The following is an 18,730-nucleotide window of genomic DNA, read 5'->3' on the forward strand; positions in this document are numbered from 1 at the left end:
TGAGAATTTCTGGACTCCCTTGTCTCTAAGGTCCTTCCTGGGAGTTTTAAACATGAGTGGTGAACAAGACTCCGCGAAGGTGGGAATCATCTCTGCAGGCTGGAACAAGTGTGGACTCCTTTTAATCTGCAAATCAGCTTGACTGGCAGGCAAGTTCATAGATTCTCTAGGCCTGTAAGTCTTAGGAGCTTCGGCAGCCGGGGCTTGCTGAATGGCCACGCTAGCATGGCTGGGAATTTGGCTCCCCGCCATGGGCTTCTGGTCTCCAAAGGGTTCATTGACTTCCATATTTATAGGTAGACAGTCACGATGGATAATCTTTTCTTTGCAGACAGATTTTTCTGTAGGCTGAAGCCATGGAACGGCAAGCAATTGTGTCTTGCTAGCATCTAAGTTAGGAGGTGACTTGACCACAGGGTCTTGTGGGGAGTTCTCATCCACAAAGAACAAGGTAGACATCCTGTCTCTAGGCTCTTGTGTAGGAAGCAACCTCACGTTTTCTTCACTCAGATCATCCTGGAAGGTCTTGGCTAAAATCCTGGCCTTTATGGACAGTTTTGAAGCCTCCTTAGTCTTGAGAAGAAGTTTCTTTTCATTCTGAATAGCAAGTTTTTGCCTTTCTTGTTCTGCTTTTAGGGCAGCTTCTTGCCTTTCTTGCTCTGCTTTGAGGACCGCTTGCTCTGCTTTCAGGGCAGCTTCTTGCTTTTCTTGCTCTGCTTTTAGGGCAGCTTCTTGCCTTTCTTGCTCTGCTTTGAGGACAGCTTGCTCTGCTTTCAGGGCAGCTTGCTCTGCTTTTAGGGTAGCTTCTTGCCTTTCTTGCTCTGCTTTGAGGGCAGCTTGCTCTGCTTTCAGGGCAGCTTCTTGCCTTTCTTGCTCTGCTTTTAGGGCAGCTTCTTGCCTATCTTGCTCTGCTTTGAGGACAGCTTGCTCTGCTTTCAGGGCAGCTTGCTCTGCTTTGAGGGCAGCTTCTTGCTTTTCTTGCTCTGCTTTTAGGGCAGCTTCTTGCCTTTCTTGTTCTGCTTTTAGGGCAGCTTCTTGCCTTTCTTGCTCTGCTTTGAGGACAGCTTGCTCTGCTTTCAGGGCAGCTTGCTCTGCTTTTAGGGCAGCTTCTTGCCTTTCTTGCTCTGCTTTCAGGGCAGTTTGCTCTGCTTTCAGGGCAGCTTCTTGCCTTTCTTGCTCTGCTTTCAGGGCAGCTTGCTCTGCTTTCAGGGCAGCTTCTTGCCTTTCTTGCTCTGCTTTGAGGGCAGCTTTTTGCTTTTCTAAATCAATCTCTTGACGAAAAAGGGTTAGTTCTTTACTGGCCATTGCTGCCTCTGCTTCGGCATGCAATATTTCAGCCTTTAATGTCATCCTTTCTACTTTGAATTGCTGGTCTACCATAGACGAACTCCGGCTAGCATGGGAAGAAAAACTGCCACTACCACCTTTACTGGAGTGGGAACCATGCCTGTGGGAAGAAGACCTGCTGGTGTGACAGGTTTTTGACCTCTTTGTACTTTGAGGCTTCCCTGGGTTTATTCCTCTTCTGGACTTGGCACTGCTGGCAGGGGACTTTTCACTCTCTTTATTAAGTTCTAAGCTCTGCTGCCAGAACTTGACTGTGTCCAAAACTGTGCTATGTTCCTTTTCTTTGTTCGCGACTTCTTCCAGAAACTGTTTCAGTCTGGATTCTGCATTGGCATTGTTAATGGTCTGAAGTGTTTGGATCCTTTTATTCACCACTTCTGTCCACTGTAGGAAACTGGATTGCTGGGCAAGCTCTCTTCTTTCCATGTCTTCCGAGTCACAGACAGCTGACAGCAAGGACATGACATGTTGCAAACTCTTCCAGGCATCCAGTTCTTTTGCACTTAAGTGCCTTTCCTCTTTTAACAGCAGTTCTAGGGCCTTCTCAGTTGGGTGTCTGTCCCTGAGGGAGCGAGTGTCATGTGTGTGTCCATGTGCTGTTTCTTCAGAAAGCCTATCCATTCTGGCTGGTCCTAGTTGCCAACGCAACAACTCAGCAAGGATGAAGAGGACAAACGGTGTAGTGCTGATTTTACTTACAGCCTGCTACTGCTCCGCTTTCCTACTGTCACCACTCTTATGCTACTTCAACACAGCCAGACCTGGAGTCGGTTAAAGAGTCTTCTAGCTCCTTTCTTCAGGCTTGCAACGTGAACAAACATAAAACACACATTAATCTCTTCGTAAAACTCTATCCATATACTTGAATGGGAAAAGTTCTCCCTAAAATGGCCACCGATAATGTGCTCAGAACTGTGCAAGAAGAAGTAGAACTAAAATGGCCTCCGACCATGTGCTCAGGACTCTGCAAGAAGAAATGGCTCCAAAATGGCCACCAGCCTTTTCCCCCTTTACAGCCACAGAGTCCTCTTCTCCTTCTATGCGAGTCTTGGGATCTTGCTTCAATGCAAGGCCTTGCACTGGGACTCTCTTTGACAGGCCGGAAGCGGCAATGGCCGCCGGGTATTCTTACACTATGTGCTCAGGACTCTGGAGTTTCTTACACTGTGAAGACACACCCAACTAAAGGTGGTGGCAGGTTTGGGTGTGCAACGCCAGTACCCTGGTGAGATCAAACTCTTTACCCAAAAAAGGCTCTGAAGCTGAATGTAAAGTTCAAAAGGGGAGAAATTTAATTTAAAGGACAAAAATAAAGAGTTTTCTCCTCCACAGATCTAAACAAAAGATACTTTATAGTTTCAGCAATCTTCCGGATGTCATCTTTCTGGGTCTGATGTTGGTTTGCTCTCCTCACTCAATGGAGCTGGTGCAGGGTCTTTCAGCTCCTGAATTCCTTTATTCGCTTGCTGATGGTAACTAATTTGGCTGAATTGGTAATTGATTTGGCTAAGGTGTAAGAAATGCCCTTTCTGGCTGTCTGGGCCTGTTTGCCACCAAAAGACAGCTCTCTGCCTGCTCACAGCAAAGACTGCTCCAAACTAAAAGCCTCTAGCTAAAGCCGAGCATGCTGGGAAAGGGCAAACCAAACCTGGAAAAATGCAGGGGATCCTACAGCTCCTCCCACAACTAATACAAAGAACTTTTCCTACACTAAAATATTCTATGGCCTGAACCAATATGAAAGAAAATGCAGGGAGAGATTCAAATAGTCCTGGCAGGACATCACAGTGGCTTTGTGGCTGCTTGGACCCCCAGGGATCATCACACTTACCAAAGTCTTTTAATAATTCCATCAATCTGCCAATATTATCTAAGGGGTTTTCTAAATTTATGAACAGGTCATCAGCATAAGTTTGTAACTGTATTTTTTAAAAACTCCTCTTAACTTTCCATCATTATTTATTTTCCAAATCAGAGTCTCATTACAATTCTGAACAAAAGTGGGGAAATCGGACACCCCTGCCTCATACCTCTGTTTTTTTCACCATTGATGTAAATTTTTGCTAATTGAACTTTATATACATTCTCTATTCTATGTGACAAATGTTGCTGTCCTTGAGCAAGCAGGGATTACCAGCATTGAGGCCATGCTATTGAGGACGCAACTGCACTGGGCAGGACATGTTTCTAGGATGAAGGACCATCGCCTCCCAAAAATAGTATTCTATGGTGAACTCACCACGGGTCAGCGTAAGAGGGGCACCCCAAAGAAGAGAGACAAGGACTCCCTGAAACAACATCTCAGGCTTGGCGAAGAAACCCCCTTCATTCATTTATTCATTCGGGGTTCTGTCATGATGAGTTAATGAGTTTAGATTAAGTCATTTAAGTTACTAATTAGTTACATGCACATTGATGATATGTACATACAACCTTTACTTGTGGTATGCTGTGTTGGAATGTTTCAAGGCGGCATCTTAGGAGTGGCAGACTGTTTAAAGCTGCTGATTCTATCTAGTAGTGAACATATATATATATATATATATATATATATATATATATGCAGCGCGCCTACGCCATACACGCGGGCGCGCCATACGCGGCCTTGAGCATACGCGCTCAAGCCGTGGGGCGCGCGTGGGGCAGAAGGGGCGGTGTGTCCCATTAAATTGAATGGGTGCGTGCGCCTGTTGCGCCCCGCGCGCTCCCGCACCACCACGCCGCCGCACACGAGCCCCATTGTTTCCAATGGGGCTCGAGCATAGGCGGAATTCGCCTTACACGGCGGGATCCGGAACGGATCCCCCGTGTAAGGCAAGGACGGACTGTACATACACACTTACATATATATATATATTCTCATATATAAATCTTAGGGTGTGTTAGCAATATATGTATGTATTAAATAAAGGTATGTATCTTTAGGACTCAATTGGAAAGGCATCCTGGGAAGGAGTGGCGGCCACCATGGGGTATGCTGCGGATGATCACGTATCAGGAACTGTCAGCTGAGAGCAGCAATCAATTAGTGCCATTCAGGCAGCTTTATGATGGAGTGATGGTTAACAGACACCCTCTATTCCCGCATCCATAGATTTCTCAGGACAGAGGAGCTTAGGAGCCAAATAGCACTTCGCTAGAGCAGCTTTGATGTAGAATCTCTTTCTCTGGGATGAAGGGGGAAAAGGGGGGGGTGGCTATTTGGGCGGAACAGGAGGAAAAGGGAGGTGGTCTGGGGTTTTAAAATGCAGTTTCTATTGGGAGTTCTTCAGATTCAGCAAAGACGTGGTCCAAGGTGCTTCTACCTTATTCTTTACAATAAACTCTTTGTTTTACATTAAGTTGTGGATTTTTGGTCAGAGCAATCCCAAATCTCACATTGATCACCAACAATGGTCTGCCCTGGCCTCGCATCGGGAGCATGGAGACGCACTATCCACGATGCTGCAGCCTCTTTCGAAAGCTCACACCGAATGAGTCTCAAAGAGAAACGACGACCCGGAAAGAACCACAACCCAGAAACATCACTCAAAGAGACTTTCCACTGTGCTTTCTGCAACCGGACCTGTTTGTCCCGGATTGGCCTTTTTAGTCATCAGTGTGCTTGTAGAAAGCGCAGGGTCATGAGTCCTTCCTGAACCTGTTTGTGAAGAAAAGCCAGAGAGATTTTCTTTTTAGACCTATTTCCATCTTCGCTAAGATTTTTAACATGGTATCCTATCTGACTGAGTCAAATGCTTTTTGCAAATCTAGGGAAAAGAGGCCCACTTGTTTTTCGTTATGTTTATTATAATATTCCATAATGTTTAAAACATATTGGATGTTCTTTAATTTGCCTTTCTGGGAGAAAACCTTTTTGATCCTCACTAATAATATCTTTCAAACATCTTTAATCTATTAGCTAATATGGAAACATATATTTTATAATCGGCATTTAATAGAGAGATGGGCCTATAACTTGCAGGTTCATCATTCTCTTTATTCTTTTTCAAAATCACTGTGATACTGGCCTCTAATCATGAGTCAGGTACTTTGTTGATAAGAGCTTGTCTAAATACCTGGTAGAGCGGCATACTTTGTTTTTCTTTTAATGTCTTATAAAGGGCAGCAGGTAGTCCATCTGGGCCTGGGGCCTTATTACTTTTCTATCAATCGCCTCGAATTTCCTCTATTGATATTTCTCTTTCTAAAAGATTTATTTGGTCAGCATCAAAATTAATCATTGCATCTTTGTCTAGCCATTCTGTCAAATTGACAATATCTGCTTTCTCTCTCCCATAAAGTGATTTGTAATACTCAAAAAAATCTGCATAGTCACATCTTGTTTTTTAGTACTTTCCCCATCTTTTTTAATTTTGACAATTTGATTTTTGCTCCTTCTTTTTATTTATAGGCTAACCATTTTCCATGCTTATTGGCATGTTCAAAATTATCTATTTTTGCTTTTCTCTTTAGTAGCAATTTCTTGAGAGTATATCGATTCCAATTGCTTTTGTAAAGTCAATATATTCCTTTTAATTTCTTTGTTTCCTGTATCTTTCTTTAATCTATACTCTGATTCTTTTAGCCGGGTGTTAATTTTATTAATATTTCCTTCCAACATACGTCTCTTCCTATTATTCTGTTGAATAAAGAAGCCTCTTAAGACAGCTTTTTATGTATCCCATACAATTTCTATATCTATGCAACCTTCTTTGAAAGCTCACTCTGAACGAGTCTCAAAGAGAAACGACAACGCAGAAAGAACCACAACCTGGAAACATCACCCAAGGAGACTTTCTGCTGTGCTTTCTGCAACCAGACCTGTTTATCTTGGATTGGCCTTTTCAGTCATCAACGCGCTTGTAGAAAAGGACTTTGGTAGTTTCCCTTGGTGGTCTTTTCTGACTTTCTTTGCCACTCTATCTAATAGGGGTTCTTGTAGTCCATTAAAATCTCCAACCAAAAGTAGATTGTCATGTTGAGATTCTAAAATTCTATAATGTAAATCCAAATAAAAGACACTTTTATTTTTTAAGGGACAATAAATGTCCACAACCAAGAGCGTCTTCTCATTATTTTTAGCCTCTACTTCAATTAAATGGCCTTTATTAAAGACTTTTCTTGCCTCAAATTTGTTCTTAATATAAACAATTACACCTCTTTTCCTTTTTGTTGCAGCAGAAATAAATTCTTTACCAAGATTATCTCTAATCAATCTCCGGCTACAATATGGGATTCCTGTATCACAGTTATATCTGCCTTTTGTTTTGAAATTATTGTGAATATTTTGCTCCTCTTAGTAGGGGAGTTCATCCCCTTAATATTCCACGATATCACCCTGATGGTATAGCAGTTCTTTATGTCTCGAAACAGTCTTAAAATCAATTATCAGAATAACAGTGCAATAAAGAGTTATTTCAGGAGATCCAATTTACATCCTATTTTCACCCTCCTACTTGCTATTTATCCTACACCTACTCTAATGTAACTTCTAATGTAATTACAGAAACAAGAAAAATTAGATTAGTATTACCTATATAATATCTCTGATTTTGTAATACTATGTCTCTTCTGCCGCAACGTAGCCTTCTTCATCTTTGGACTCTTTTTCCCCATCCTTTTCTTCTTCTTCCAATTTCTTTTACTGATTCCTTGTAATTATTTTATCCAGAAATCTCCTTCCATATCTTTCATTTTATGGGTTATTTTCACCATGCTTTTCGATGTCTTTTCTAAATCTTGCCCAAAAGTCTTTCACTTTGGTCAGAGAATCAAGTCTGTATTACTTTTGTTTCCATGTTACCATAATTCCTTCCACATCTTCTCATCTGAAGGGTACTTCATACACCTTAAATTGCTCCGTCAGGAAGTGGTAATCACATCTCGCTCTAAGGACTTTCAGGGAAATGTCCTTAAAAATTTGAATCTTCCATCTATAATTAGCTCTTTTTCATAACTATTTTGAATGATCAAATTCCAAGTCTGGCATCGTACACAATGGACCACAACATCTCTTAGAAGGCCTTTAATTTTAGGTACTTTAGATGATAGGTGATACATAGAATCAATCTCCCATGGAAAAAGTTGATGTGGTTCTTGCACAAAGTCTTCAAGTATTAGTGTCAGAGATTTGTATAAATCTTCATTTTCTATTTCTGCTATGCCTCTTAGTTTCAGTGAATCCTCTCTAATCTTTTCTAATTTCATTATAGCAGTTCTGTCTTCTTCTTTTTCCTTAATTTCCATTTTTTGTTCAGTTTGTTTTTGATCTGTTTCTAGTTTTTCTTTCTCTGTTATTTTCCCTATATCTCTGACTATTGTTTTTAAAGTCTGAGTCACCATTCTAATTTCTTATCTGATTTTTCCCTTTATCTCCTCCCTCATCTCATTTTAAAGCCTCTCATTATCCTCCTGTATTTCATATTTGATTTTTTTTTTATTTCCTGCATTAAGCTTTCGTATTGTTCTATATTCTTCATCAGGATGTCAAATGATGGTCATCTCTGTGGTTGGTTTGAAAATGTAAATTGTTGTGTTACTTTCTTCCGTGGTCATTATTTTTAAAAAGGCGTGAGAGATATTCTGATTTAATCTTGATAGAAAGAATCTATTTTGTATTATTTCTGTATGTTTCAAGTCCTGCAGACACAACAATTCCCTATTTCCCCCAATTGTATCTAATTGTATTGTATTGTATTGTATTGTATCGAATTGTATCTAATTCCCAGTAGATACAAAGTTTGATAGTCCCCTTTGAGTGTTGCTGTTTCAGTCAATCTCTTGGCATTATTTTAGGGTAAAGGTATAATTTCAGGAGATGTTTGAGGTGGCTTTCCCAAGTTCTTTATATCTAAATGGCTTGGGCTCAGGGTACTTGGAGGACTGCCTCTCCCCATATAATCCGCCCCACACTCTCAGATCGGCCAGGAAGCAATTGTTGAGGGTTCCCAAGATGAAATATACCTCGTCTTCACAAAGGGCATTTTCCATCTCGGCCCCGCAGATCTGGAACTCCCTTCCCAACGAGCTCCACTCCGTCACCTCCCTTGATCTTTTCAGGAAGAAACTAAAGACCTTTCTCTTCCGACAAGCCTTCCCCCATGTGTTCTGATGTTATGCTGTTCTCCCCCCTGACATGCAATTGTTATTCAGCTAGTTTTGTTCATGTGTTTTTGACAGTTTGTATGTTTATAAGTTTTACTGCTGCATTGAGATGTTTTTAATATGTTGTTCGTGATACCTGTTGTTGCTATCGTGTATCACTTTTAGCTGTACACCGCTGTGATTGAATTTGGAATTTGGAATAGCGGTATATAAATAAATTTTATTATTATTATTATTATTTATTAATTAATTAATTTAAAAGGTCTTCAAATTACCTTGAAAAGCAGTGGCCTCGCTGTGCTAAAAATAGTTCCCTTCCGCAGTTTGCAGCTTGTCCTGGTAAGCTTTGATTCCCCTCTGTCTCTCCCACTCTCTTGGAGAGTTCAGCGTTTGTTTTTTTCCAGTTTTCCCACTAATGGGAATTGTAAGGGGATTGTCTGCTTCACATAAGAGGGCCCCAAGCTTCTCATTTATCGGGAGGACTCTTCCACTCTCTCCAGTGAATTATTCAGGGAGAACAAGCAGCGAAAGGTAACCCCAGCCTGGAGCCATTGTGGGCGCCAATCTACCAGAAGTCCCAATTTTCCCTAATTTCAACATTACTTGTGTATTTAATCCTCCTCCGGCCATATCCTCTCTCACTGCTCCAGCATGATGTTTTGATTTAGGTCTTTTGCCCATTGAATCATAAGCTCTTTAAAACTGTCTCATCCTCTAATTCCCATTTCAAAATAACATAACATTTAGATATTCTTTGGGGAGGGTCCTTTTTTAAGTATTTTCTCTAATTCTGGGGTACTGCCACAATATCAATTAGTTTTTTTATCCATTTTAAATCTCTCAATTGTCTGTAAGAGAATCAATTGCAAAAATATCCATCTTTAGATATTTTCTCTTGTGTTTTGAGTATTTGCATATTCTGATCAGATTTGATAATATCCTTGTACTGTATCCATTTCTCTTCACTATATACCTTCAGTCTCAAAAAGACTTCACCCGGAGATGCTCAAAGTGGAATTCTAGGGCACCATCCTGGTTTATATTTCATCCAAATTCTTAATAATGTTTTATGAACAAAATGGTTCTTGAATTCTCTATCAATTTTAGATTTGTCATAAAATAGGTATGCATGAAAACCAAATTTCAATCCAAAACCTTCATTAAATTTCTACTATTAAAAAGAAAGAAAAGAAAAGAAATGGAAAATACTTCAGCCCTTTCCCATGACTATCTGTTCCCCATCTTTCACCAGTATTATAACAGTTAAACCCTTCCTGCACATTCCACAATTTCCATTTCAGCAAATAGTGTCTTGATAGTTTAATCCCTGCAATATCACCCCACCAAGTACAAATCAAAACTTGTCAGAAAATAATCATGCCAAGTATTAAAAATATAAACACGGGGCAGATTCTATAAATTCTGATATCCTGCCCTCCCAAGACACCTTTTCAAGGACCTGGCTTGTCTGAATATTTGGCATGAAATTTCTTTATCAAACCAGGAGCAATAATATGTTCGGCATACACACACTGACATTCTGTCTCTTGTTTCTATTTAATAAAAGATTACAATTGTTTTTTGGAACGGCAAGAGTCTAGGATTTTTGTCACCTCAAAATATTCTCCTTCAACCAAAAGAGGAAGCAGAGGTACTTCAGTAAACTAAAATGAAAGACAAGGTGCAAATGTCTATAGTTCTTCAGTTCCCTGGTTATCTCATTGATCAGCCACTTCACCAAAAAAGGTCCAATATATTTTAGGACTAGTTTCGTTGCTGACTGTTGGGTTTTCAGATATTTCATATACATCTTATTATTCCCTGGCTCAAGTGTCCATTCGTTGCCCCTTTTTGGTCATAATATTTCTAATAGCTTGGTTTGGCCTCCTCAAGGGCTCTCATTATGTGAGGCCATTCCTTTTTAATTTCAGTGACCCAATTGGTCAGTGGCATCTGCTCCACAGGCTCCTTCCCGAGCATGGGTAATTTTTTAGCTCATAACCATAGATCACCTCAAATGGTGAATGACCCATGCTCTGATTCACAGAACTGTTAAAAGCCAGTTCTGCATGGGGAAGATGTCCAAACCAATCATCTTGCAAATAGTGTGAGTAGCGCCAGTGGTACTGCTCCACAACTGTTTGCTCTCAGTTTGCTCTTCTATTTGCAGATGATGAGAGGTGCTCATTGCCTGCTAAATGCCTGGTTTCTTTTGAAGAGAGTTCCAGAATTGTGAACTATGTACTACAGTCCTCATGTGGAATGTTCTCATGCTCAGGTCCCACTACAGCATCATCAGATATTTTGGTCTGGAGTTCTGAATGAGATATGGAAATGACAATTTGGAAATTCCTCCAAGTTTAAACTTTCCATTTGATATGTTCTGCAGATAAACAGATTGTTGTTTCCAATTTATGGCCTCTCCAAGATGAACCTATCACATGGTTCCTTGATTCAGTTTGTTTAAAGAGGATTTAAGAGTATGATGCAGCAGTTAAAAAGGCCAATGAGATTCTGGGCTGCATCTATAAATATGGTGATCAAGGGAAGTAATAACACTACTATATTCAGCCTTGTTAAGGGCTCACCTTGAACACTTTGTTCAGTTCTGGGTACCACAATTCAAAAAGGATGTAGAGAAGCTGGAGTGTGTCTGGAGGGCACCAAAAGGATAAAGGGTCTGGAAACCATTGCCCTATGAGTGAGATTTATGGAGATGAGGGTGTTTAGCCTGGAGAAGAGAAAAAGAATGATAGCAGCCCTGATTAAATATTTGAAGGAATATCACTTTGTGGATGGAGCAAGCTTGTAGGACACAATGGAGGACACAGTGGAGCAATAGATTCTCAGCATTAAAATAAAGCAACACAAGCGCTGTGGTGTCTGCTTCTGGAATCCAATCTTGTAAGAATCCAACAGAATCCAATCTTCATGTAAAAGTGATGTTTATTCATCCATGATCTATTCAGCGCAGCAGTTCCAGGAGAGTGAGATGAGGAAGAGAGAACAATCCATTCTTCTCCAACCCTCTTAATAGTATTGCAGCTGATATCACTAAGGGCTGTCTTAAAGGTTCTTTACATCACAAGCGTGCTTATGCAGAAATAGAAGAACCACATTAAAGAAAAGCTGAGGGCTGGATCTAGGCTGACAACAAACTTCGTTTATTACAGGATGACGAAGTACAGGATGGCAAAATACAAGGTGACAAAAAAGACTGAACATCTTATTTTTAAAATATTTTTTCTTCTAGCTGCGACTAGATGAGGCTCAAGAAGCAGAATGCCAGGCTCTGCAGCTGCAGCTTCAACAAGAAATGGAACTGCTCAATGCCTACCAGGGCAAAACCAAGATGCAGACAGAGGCACAACATGAACGAGAACACCAGAAGTTGGAACAGAGGGTATCACTGCGCAGGGCACATCTTGAACAAAAGGTATTGCAAGATGGAAGTTGAGATTTATTGCCCCAAACATGCATGATGGTTGGGAATGGCTATTAAATTTGGGATTTATATAGCATAATATGTTAAAATGTGGGACTACTGGCTTGATGTATATATGTAATGTGTTAGTAAACACTGCCATTGCTCCTGTTTGTCACTGAACAAACAAATCACGGGGCTCAGACACATAGCCTTGTTAGTCTGGAAATCAGTATGCAAAAGGTGCTTTTAGAACCTTCGAGAAAACTCGTGATACAGATATTTTTTTCTTTCAGTTAAAGGCTGCAAAATCCCTTTTCATGTAAATCATAGACTTTTGTTTTCTAGTATATTATGACATTGAAGCACATGACACTGGTTTCTCATTCACTGAGCTAACAGGAGAAATTTCATGGATTAGGTCTTTGTTAGGAAGGATCGAATTAAGGGAATTTAATTAGCTCAGATATAACAAGAGGCATGTCCTAACAATGCACGCAGCAGGGTCGTGTCCCTATGTGTATACCAGAGGTCATCTAGTCCAAACCCAAGAAACAGAGACTCCAATGCCAATGAGTTGCAATAAAAATATCAACATTTATTAAAGCCACACAACAAAGGTATCACACACTCACACACACATTCAATGCTAAAGCAAGGGAGGGGGAGAGATTGGGGGCAAAGGAGAAAGGATAGAGGCACTGTTGAAATACTTACTTTACGAGTCTTCTCCAAGTGACGGATATGAGGGATATTGGAAGGTGAACACGGCCATGGGGAACAGAAAGCAAGCGGCGACCGCTGTGGCGAGGAGCTAATTTCCAGCGGGCTAAGCTAACAAGAGGCCTGAAAGAGACAGTGGGCTTAGGCTTGCCCAAGTGATTTCAGCAGGGCGCAGTGCCCAAGAGAGCTCCGGAGCGATTGCTCGACAGAGTTGAGGTTTGGAACTGTAGCTCACAAAGCCCACTGAAGGGCGAAATCTGGGTCTTATTTATACTGCGAAACATATCCTCAGGCTATAGCTACCTGGGAACAAAGGTCTTGATTGCTATCTATTGACTAAGTCTAAAGTTAAACAATGGATACACAAAAGGGGTCTGCTACTTCTTTGGGAGAAAAATACTATGTAGACGGCTGAGTACTTAATACCATCAATAGGTAAGGCAAACTTCCTTTGTCCTCATTCTCTTGGGTCGCTGGCGAAACTAGAATAGTGACTCCCAAAACTGGTTTTGAAAGGTTTAAATCTACCTTTTTCTAAAGCCATGCCTTGCCAGGCTGCCTGGCTACATTGTCAGCTCACCTTTAGGATAATGGCGGCTGCGATGGGGTCAGTCAGGGGTCATGATTTTTTATCGTTTGGCACCCAAAATTTATATAAATCCAAACTTGATAACAGTTCCCCCCCCCCCCCCGCAAAAGTGAGCAGACCTCTGCATGCTGAGGGCTGGGTGACTTTCAAATTAAATGCCTTTGTTCCAAATTTTGGGGTGACAATTTGCGTGGGAGCATGATTTCTCAGGCAATATTTTTTTGGTGCTAGCTTAGGAAGGAGGGAGGAAAGGATTGCTAACATTCATTCACACAGAGGCAGGGATACATAGTAAAGCTGGCAGCAAATAACAATAATAACAGCAATGCAAAGAGGGCAACAAATAAAGCAGTCAATATGCAATAGAGTTTCAAGCAAAAGGCAATGCTCAGGAAAAGAGGTTTTGAGTCCATAGCATAACAGAATGTCCTTGGAGTTGGTGCTTGCCAATGTGGGCACATTATGTTTTGCTGGTAGCAAGGGCAAATATAGCTGAGTCCATGGAGCAATAACAATAACAAGAGGCAGTCATGAGAGTCTCTTAGCCCAAAACTAACAATTAGTTCCAGTGGCAAGAGTGTCAGAATGCGGACAATGCTGTGAGCAATGCAAGGTTACAGTCTGTAACAGTCCTTTTTCAAGTGGCAAGGGTTACAAGTGAAACTGAGGACACCGATTGTGTCGCAGACCTTGGGGGCCTCGGTTTTTAGAGGACATCTGTGGAAGACGCAGGTGCAGGAACTCTGGTCCTTAGCGGGGGACATCTAGGGTTAGCCTGGTATGCGGGCAACATCTGGAACATCTGGGAAGAAGCGATGGAGGGCACCAGCTGTGTCCTACTGCAGTGGGACCTGGGTGACAACGGGGCCTTGGCTTGGGCACTGTGAAGCGGAAAACATGAAGCCATATCGCACTGGAGGCTTACCTTCCTCATAAAGTTACAGAAATGAAAGCAAAGAATCTAGATGGTGGGGGCAAAGGTGAATTAATCCTTCCTGTAACCCCCCCCCCCCGGTCTCCGGGAGAGACTGGAAACTGAGAGTTTGCAAGTACAGTAGTTGCTTTTGCAAAGAAATCCGAAAAGGGAAATAAGGGAAGAGGGATCCATCACCAAAAAGAGAAAAACAACAAATCTATATCTAACACCACATGTATATAAGCATGATCAAAACTAACAATAGCAAGGGGACATAAGGTCCACTGCTCAAAACTATTGGTGGCCACTTTTTGGCCCCTGTGTCTGAGAGAGTGTGACTGTTACTACTTCTCTCGGCCTGCAACTTGGAAGCCTCCAAGTACACTATACAGTAAAAGGCTCTGATGCCTGGATCTCCCTTCTTACAGGGGATTCGTCTGAATGAGTCAAGAGGGAGCTCTGGAGCACTTCGGACTGGCTGTTAACTTTGGGTAAAATGGGCCCGAGTGAGGCCTTAAGGGCCATCTTTGGAACTGGTTTAGGGATTGCAGGGAAAAATATGCAAATGCAATTCACGAGAAGAACAAAAGCAACTTATGGTGACCAATCTAGGTCACCGGGAAGGTCTAAAACCAAAACAGGAAGGCAAGGGATTTGTCCACACATGTCTGGATGTGTGGATGTGAGCGAGAAGACATCTGGTGGGGTTGCTCATGGTGACCTGAAAGGGGGTGGGTAGGAGTCTGGAGGGGAAGAGATCTGGGACTCCCGCTTTGCCCTACAGCTGGGCTTCCCTGTGAAGGGAACCCACGTGAGCCATCTGCAAGAAAGACTATCCTTGGGGGTAGATCTCTGTGCAAGGAGACACTTGCGGCTCCGAGGCAGGTTCTCCAGCAGAGCAGACACTCTTCGGAGGAGGTTTTCCGTGAGGGCGAACCCAGGCACGCTGAAGTCCCTTGCTTGTAACGGGGATTAATCTCCAAGGATGGTCTCTCTTTCCAGGAGGCACACAAAAAGGGTGGGGGCAAGTCCCCCATCCACTCTCACTAGTAAAAGACCGAAAAACTGAAACAAAATAACCACACAGGGAGTGGGTGGCTGCTGTCTGCGGAATTTGCATATGGGACCGGAGGATGCCGGGAAACCCAAAATAAAAGGCCAAATTCTAGGTGTGCAGGTCCGTGAAGGACTCACAGTGGTGGGGAAACATGTTGCTGGGTTTTCTGGGGTGTGGAGGTCACAATGCTGAGGGTCTGATTCCCTTATGGCAGGGGTAGGCAACCTTTTTGAGCCGGGGGCCGGGTTGCTGTCCCTCAGGCAACTGGGGGGGCCAAACCCGGGGGTGGAGCTTCAACCCTCCGGGGCGGGGCTGCATGCCGGGGGTGGAGCTTCCACCCTCCGGGGCGGGGCCGTGTGCCGGGGGTTGGAGTTTCCACCCTCCAGGGGCGGGGCCGCATGCCGGGGGCGGAGCTTCCACCCTCCAGGGGCCAGGCCTCCCCATCTTTACTGGCCCCTGACAGGGCCCCAGGCTCCGTCAGAGACCGGCAAAAAAGCTGGTGGGGGCCGCCAGCGCTGGAGGGCCCCCTGGAGGGCCCCAGCGACGGCAAAGGGCCTCCCAGAGGCCCCCTGTCGCAGCCGGAGCCCTCCTGGAGGGCCCCAGCGACGGCAAAGGGCCTCCTAGAGGCCCGCCACCGCTGCCACCGCAGCCGCCCATCACGGCTTTTTGCCACTCTGGGCGCCTCCATTTTGGGCGGCAAAATGGCGGCGAAGTCTCGTGCAACCTCCCCCGAGGTCCCGTGAGACTTCGCCGCCATTTTGGGCAAAAAAATGGCAGCGCCCATAGCCCCAGAGGCCACTATGGGCGCCGCCATTTTTTCACCCAAAATGGCGGCGCCCAGAGCGGCGAAAAGCCGTGACGGGTGGCCACCGCGGCGGCAGCAGCAACAGCAGCCAGGGGCTGGTTGCCAGGCCTCCGCGGGCCGCATCCGGCCCACGGGCCAGAGGTTGCCGACCCCTGCCTTATGGGGTCTCGCTGTGATCTGAAAGGTAGTAGCGTCTAGTGAGGTTTACTACTCGTTGGGAGGAAAAACTATTACATGCACATCCTTGTGCAAGAGCGAGCAGACCACATTAGGCCCTGGGAGTGATGATGGTTGTCCTGTTTGGGGCTCGCCACTCCCGGACACACTTCTACAAGCTGGCAGAGGGATGTATCACCAAGGATTTGTAATGGCCTGCTCCATGAACTGGGGTGGGGACTAGTTCCCCATCCAACTTGGATGTGTAAAAACAGAGAAAACAAACAGAGGAAATGTGGCCAAGGCAGAGACAGTGTAGCTAACACGATGTCTCCATATAGTCTTGATCTATGGAGGACCCAGGGGTCAGTGCTTCTCTGGAGGTAACTTCTAAAACTTGGATTACTGTTAAGTCAGGCATGTTGGACAGGCTGGCAGGAGTCAATGGTTAGAGTATTGTGGAAAGAGGCAGGGGTGCTGCTATACACCAGGTCAGATCTATGCCTGTTCCAAAAGCCTGTGGTGAGAGGAGGGCTACCTGTGTCTGCCTCTACCGATGCATATCCACGGGGTCCAAACATGATTACTCTGGAGACAACTGAGTTATGCTCTGTTGTATAAATGCGGGTCTTCAATCTAATGGGGAATCCTTTGTTAAACCAGTCCATGGATGATAACACTTCAAACATTTCGGGGTAAGGTGTTGCCCAGTGGCAAAGCACTTCCACATTAAATTGCCAGCTTGTGGCGAACTGTGCTGTATATATTTCTGCATTGCTCCGATGAGCCATCCATATCAATATCCATAGGGTCCAAATGCCCTGTGCCATCTCTTGTCACTGTAAGGAAGCAGTGAGTCAAACTCTCACTGGGGTGGCTTTCAGCCTGGCACTGGGTAGAGACTCACAAAGGTCTCTGACAGATTCACAAGGGACAACAGTGGGGGTTCTGGCTGCACTGTCTTTACAGGGAGGGGTCCTCCTTTCCATTCCTTAAGCTGGGAGGAGTGAAAATACTTCAATCAGGTGCCCTGGCGGCTTGGAATGCAGATTGGTACACTGCTGAGGAAACTCTCTCTGTGATTTCTACTGGTCCTAGCCACTTTGCAGCCAAATTGTGCTTGTGTCTGAAGAAATTCCTGTACATTACTAGCTGTCCTGGATTCCCTTGCTGTGGGTTTCTGACCCAACCTAAATGTCTGTCCATGGCCTGCATGTTCTGGCCTAACTTTTCTGCTACCAGTCTGTGTGTCTGCTGAATACTTTCAAGAAGGATTTTAATCCATTCGTGGTTTAAGACCACGGGTTCCAAATCAGAGGGGAGGGCAGTGTTGAGCCAAAATGCTTCTGGCATATCATTTTGCGTCCTGTCATGACTTGGTGCGGCGTGAGCCATGGGAATGTTACCCATGCTGCTCGATATAAATTTTGGAATCAATGATAACCCTTAATGACCCGTGGATGAACTCTAGCAGCCTGTCCTCCATTACTGGCAAAGCGAGAGGACATGTACACCTCCCCTAAGGGAGCACCCATATTAACATCTCAGAGGGTCTGGGGAAGTCGCATGAAGGGATTATCTCAAGGCTGGGAAGAGTGAAAGGATTGCCTTCCCTGAAGCTATCAACCTCCTCCTCGAACCTATTGTCCGAATGGCATAAGCCCTTTATACTATCTAAAGCAGACATCCAGGTGAAAAGAAAATCTTTAGAACACCTTTGTTTTGGCCAAGCCAGCCTCTTTGCCTCAGGCCAGATTTGGCCTATAAAAAGTCCACACTTTGGCTGCTCAGCGCGCCATTTTCAAGGTCTACTTACTCCACGTCAGTCTGACCTCTGTTCTGGTAGCCGGCATTTCTGCTCACTCCCAGGTTGCGGAGCAGACTTGTCTCACTGTCCAGCACCCCATTCGCTTCCCGGAGGGAATCTACATTCTGGTAAGCATCTCCATTAGTAACGCCTGAAATCTGTTCCCATTTTCCAACCCTAATTTTCCTGAGTCCTGAGTGTGTGTGTGAGTGTATGCACAACGCATGTGTTTTTCCCCTATTTCAATAAATTAGACATCTAGTTATTAATATCCGTCTCAGCTTTATTTATTGGGATCCCCTGGTCTACTCCGTATGCATATCGGGAGGACGATTTCGGTGGGCTCTTGTAGCCAGCCCCTCTTGCAATATTTGAGCTAATAACAATAATAATAAAATTCCCCTAAACGGACCCTTGGCTACAGGAAGCTGTAGTTCTTCTAAGGGCCATTAGGATGATGGGAAGCTATGCATCCCAGTCCTTTCCGGAGGCTTTGACTACCTTTCTCATTGCCTCTTTCAGGGTCCAAATGGATCTCTCAATAAAGCCTGAGCTAGCGGGGTGGAAGGGGACGTGGAACTGCTACCTGATGCCTAATGCCTTGCAGAGAGTCTGCATAACTTCTCCAGTGAAGTGGGTGCCAGAATCGTGGTCTATGGTGAATGATTTGGGCATGCCCCAACGGCTGAACACATGGTCAAGCAATACCCTTGCAGTGGAGACTGCTGTGTTGTCATGAGTGGGGAAAGCTTCTATCCATTTGCTAAATGGGTCTATTACTGTTAGGCAGTATTTGTTGTGCCATGGGGTGACAGGCGGG

At 43.9% G+C, this 18,730-nt stretch overlaps 1 protein-coding gene across 1 annotated transcript in view; it reads left to right on the forward strand.

Moving 5' to 3' along the window:
- Positions 1-18,730, forward strand: part of LOC149308521 (serine/threonine-protein kinase TAO3-like) — a 101,464-nt gene that overhangs the window by 42,481 nt on the left and 40,253 nt on the right. The window contains exon 2 of the mRNA XM_089537116.1: positions 11,687-11,869. Within this exon, the coding sequence (XP_089393242.1) occupies positions 11,687-11,869 (183 nt within the window). The remainder of the gene's footprint in view (positions 1-11,686; positions 11,870-18,730) is intronic.

The sequence above is a fragment of the Sceloporus occidentalis genome, unplaced genomic scaffold, assembly GCF_023333645.1.
Source record: "Sceloporus occidentalis isolate IW3139 unplaced genomic scaffold, rSceOcc1.0.p SCAF_8, whole genome shotgun sequence".
Classification (NCBI taxonomy): Eukaryota; Metazoa; Chordata; class Lepidosauria; order Squamata; family Phrynosomatidae; genus Sceloporus; species Sceloporus occidentalis.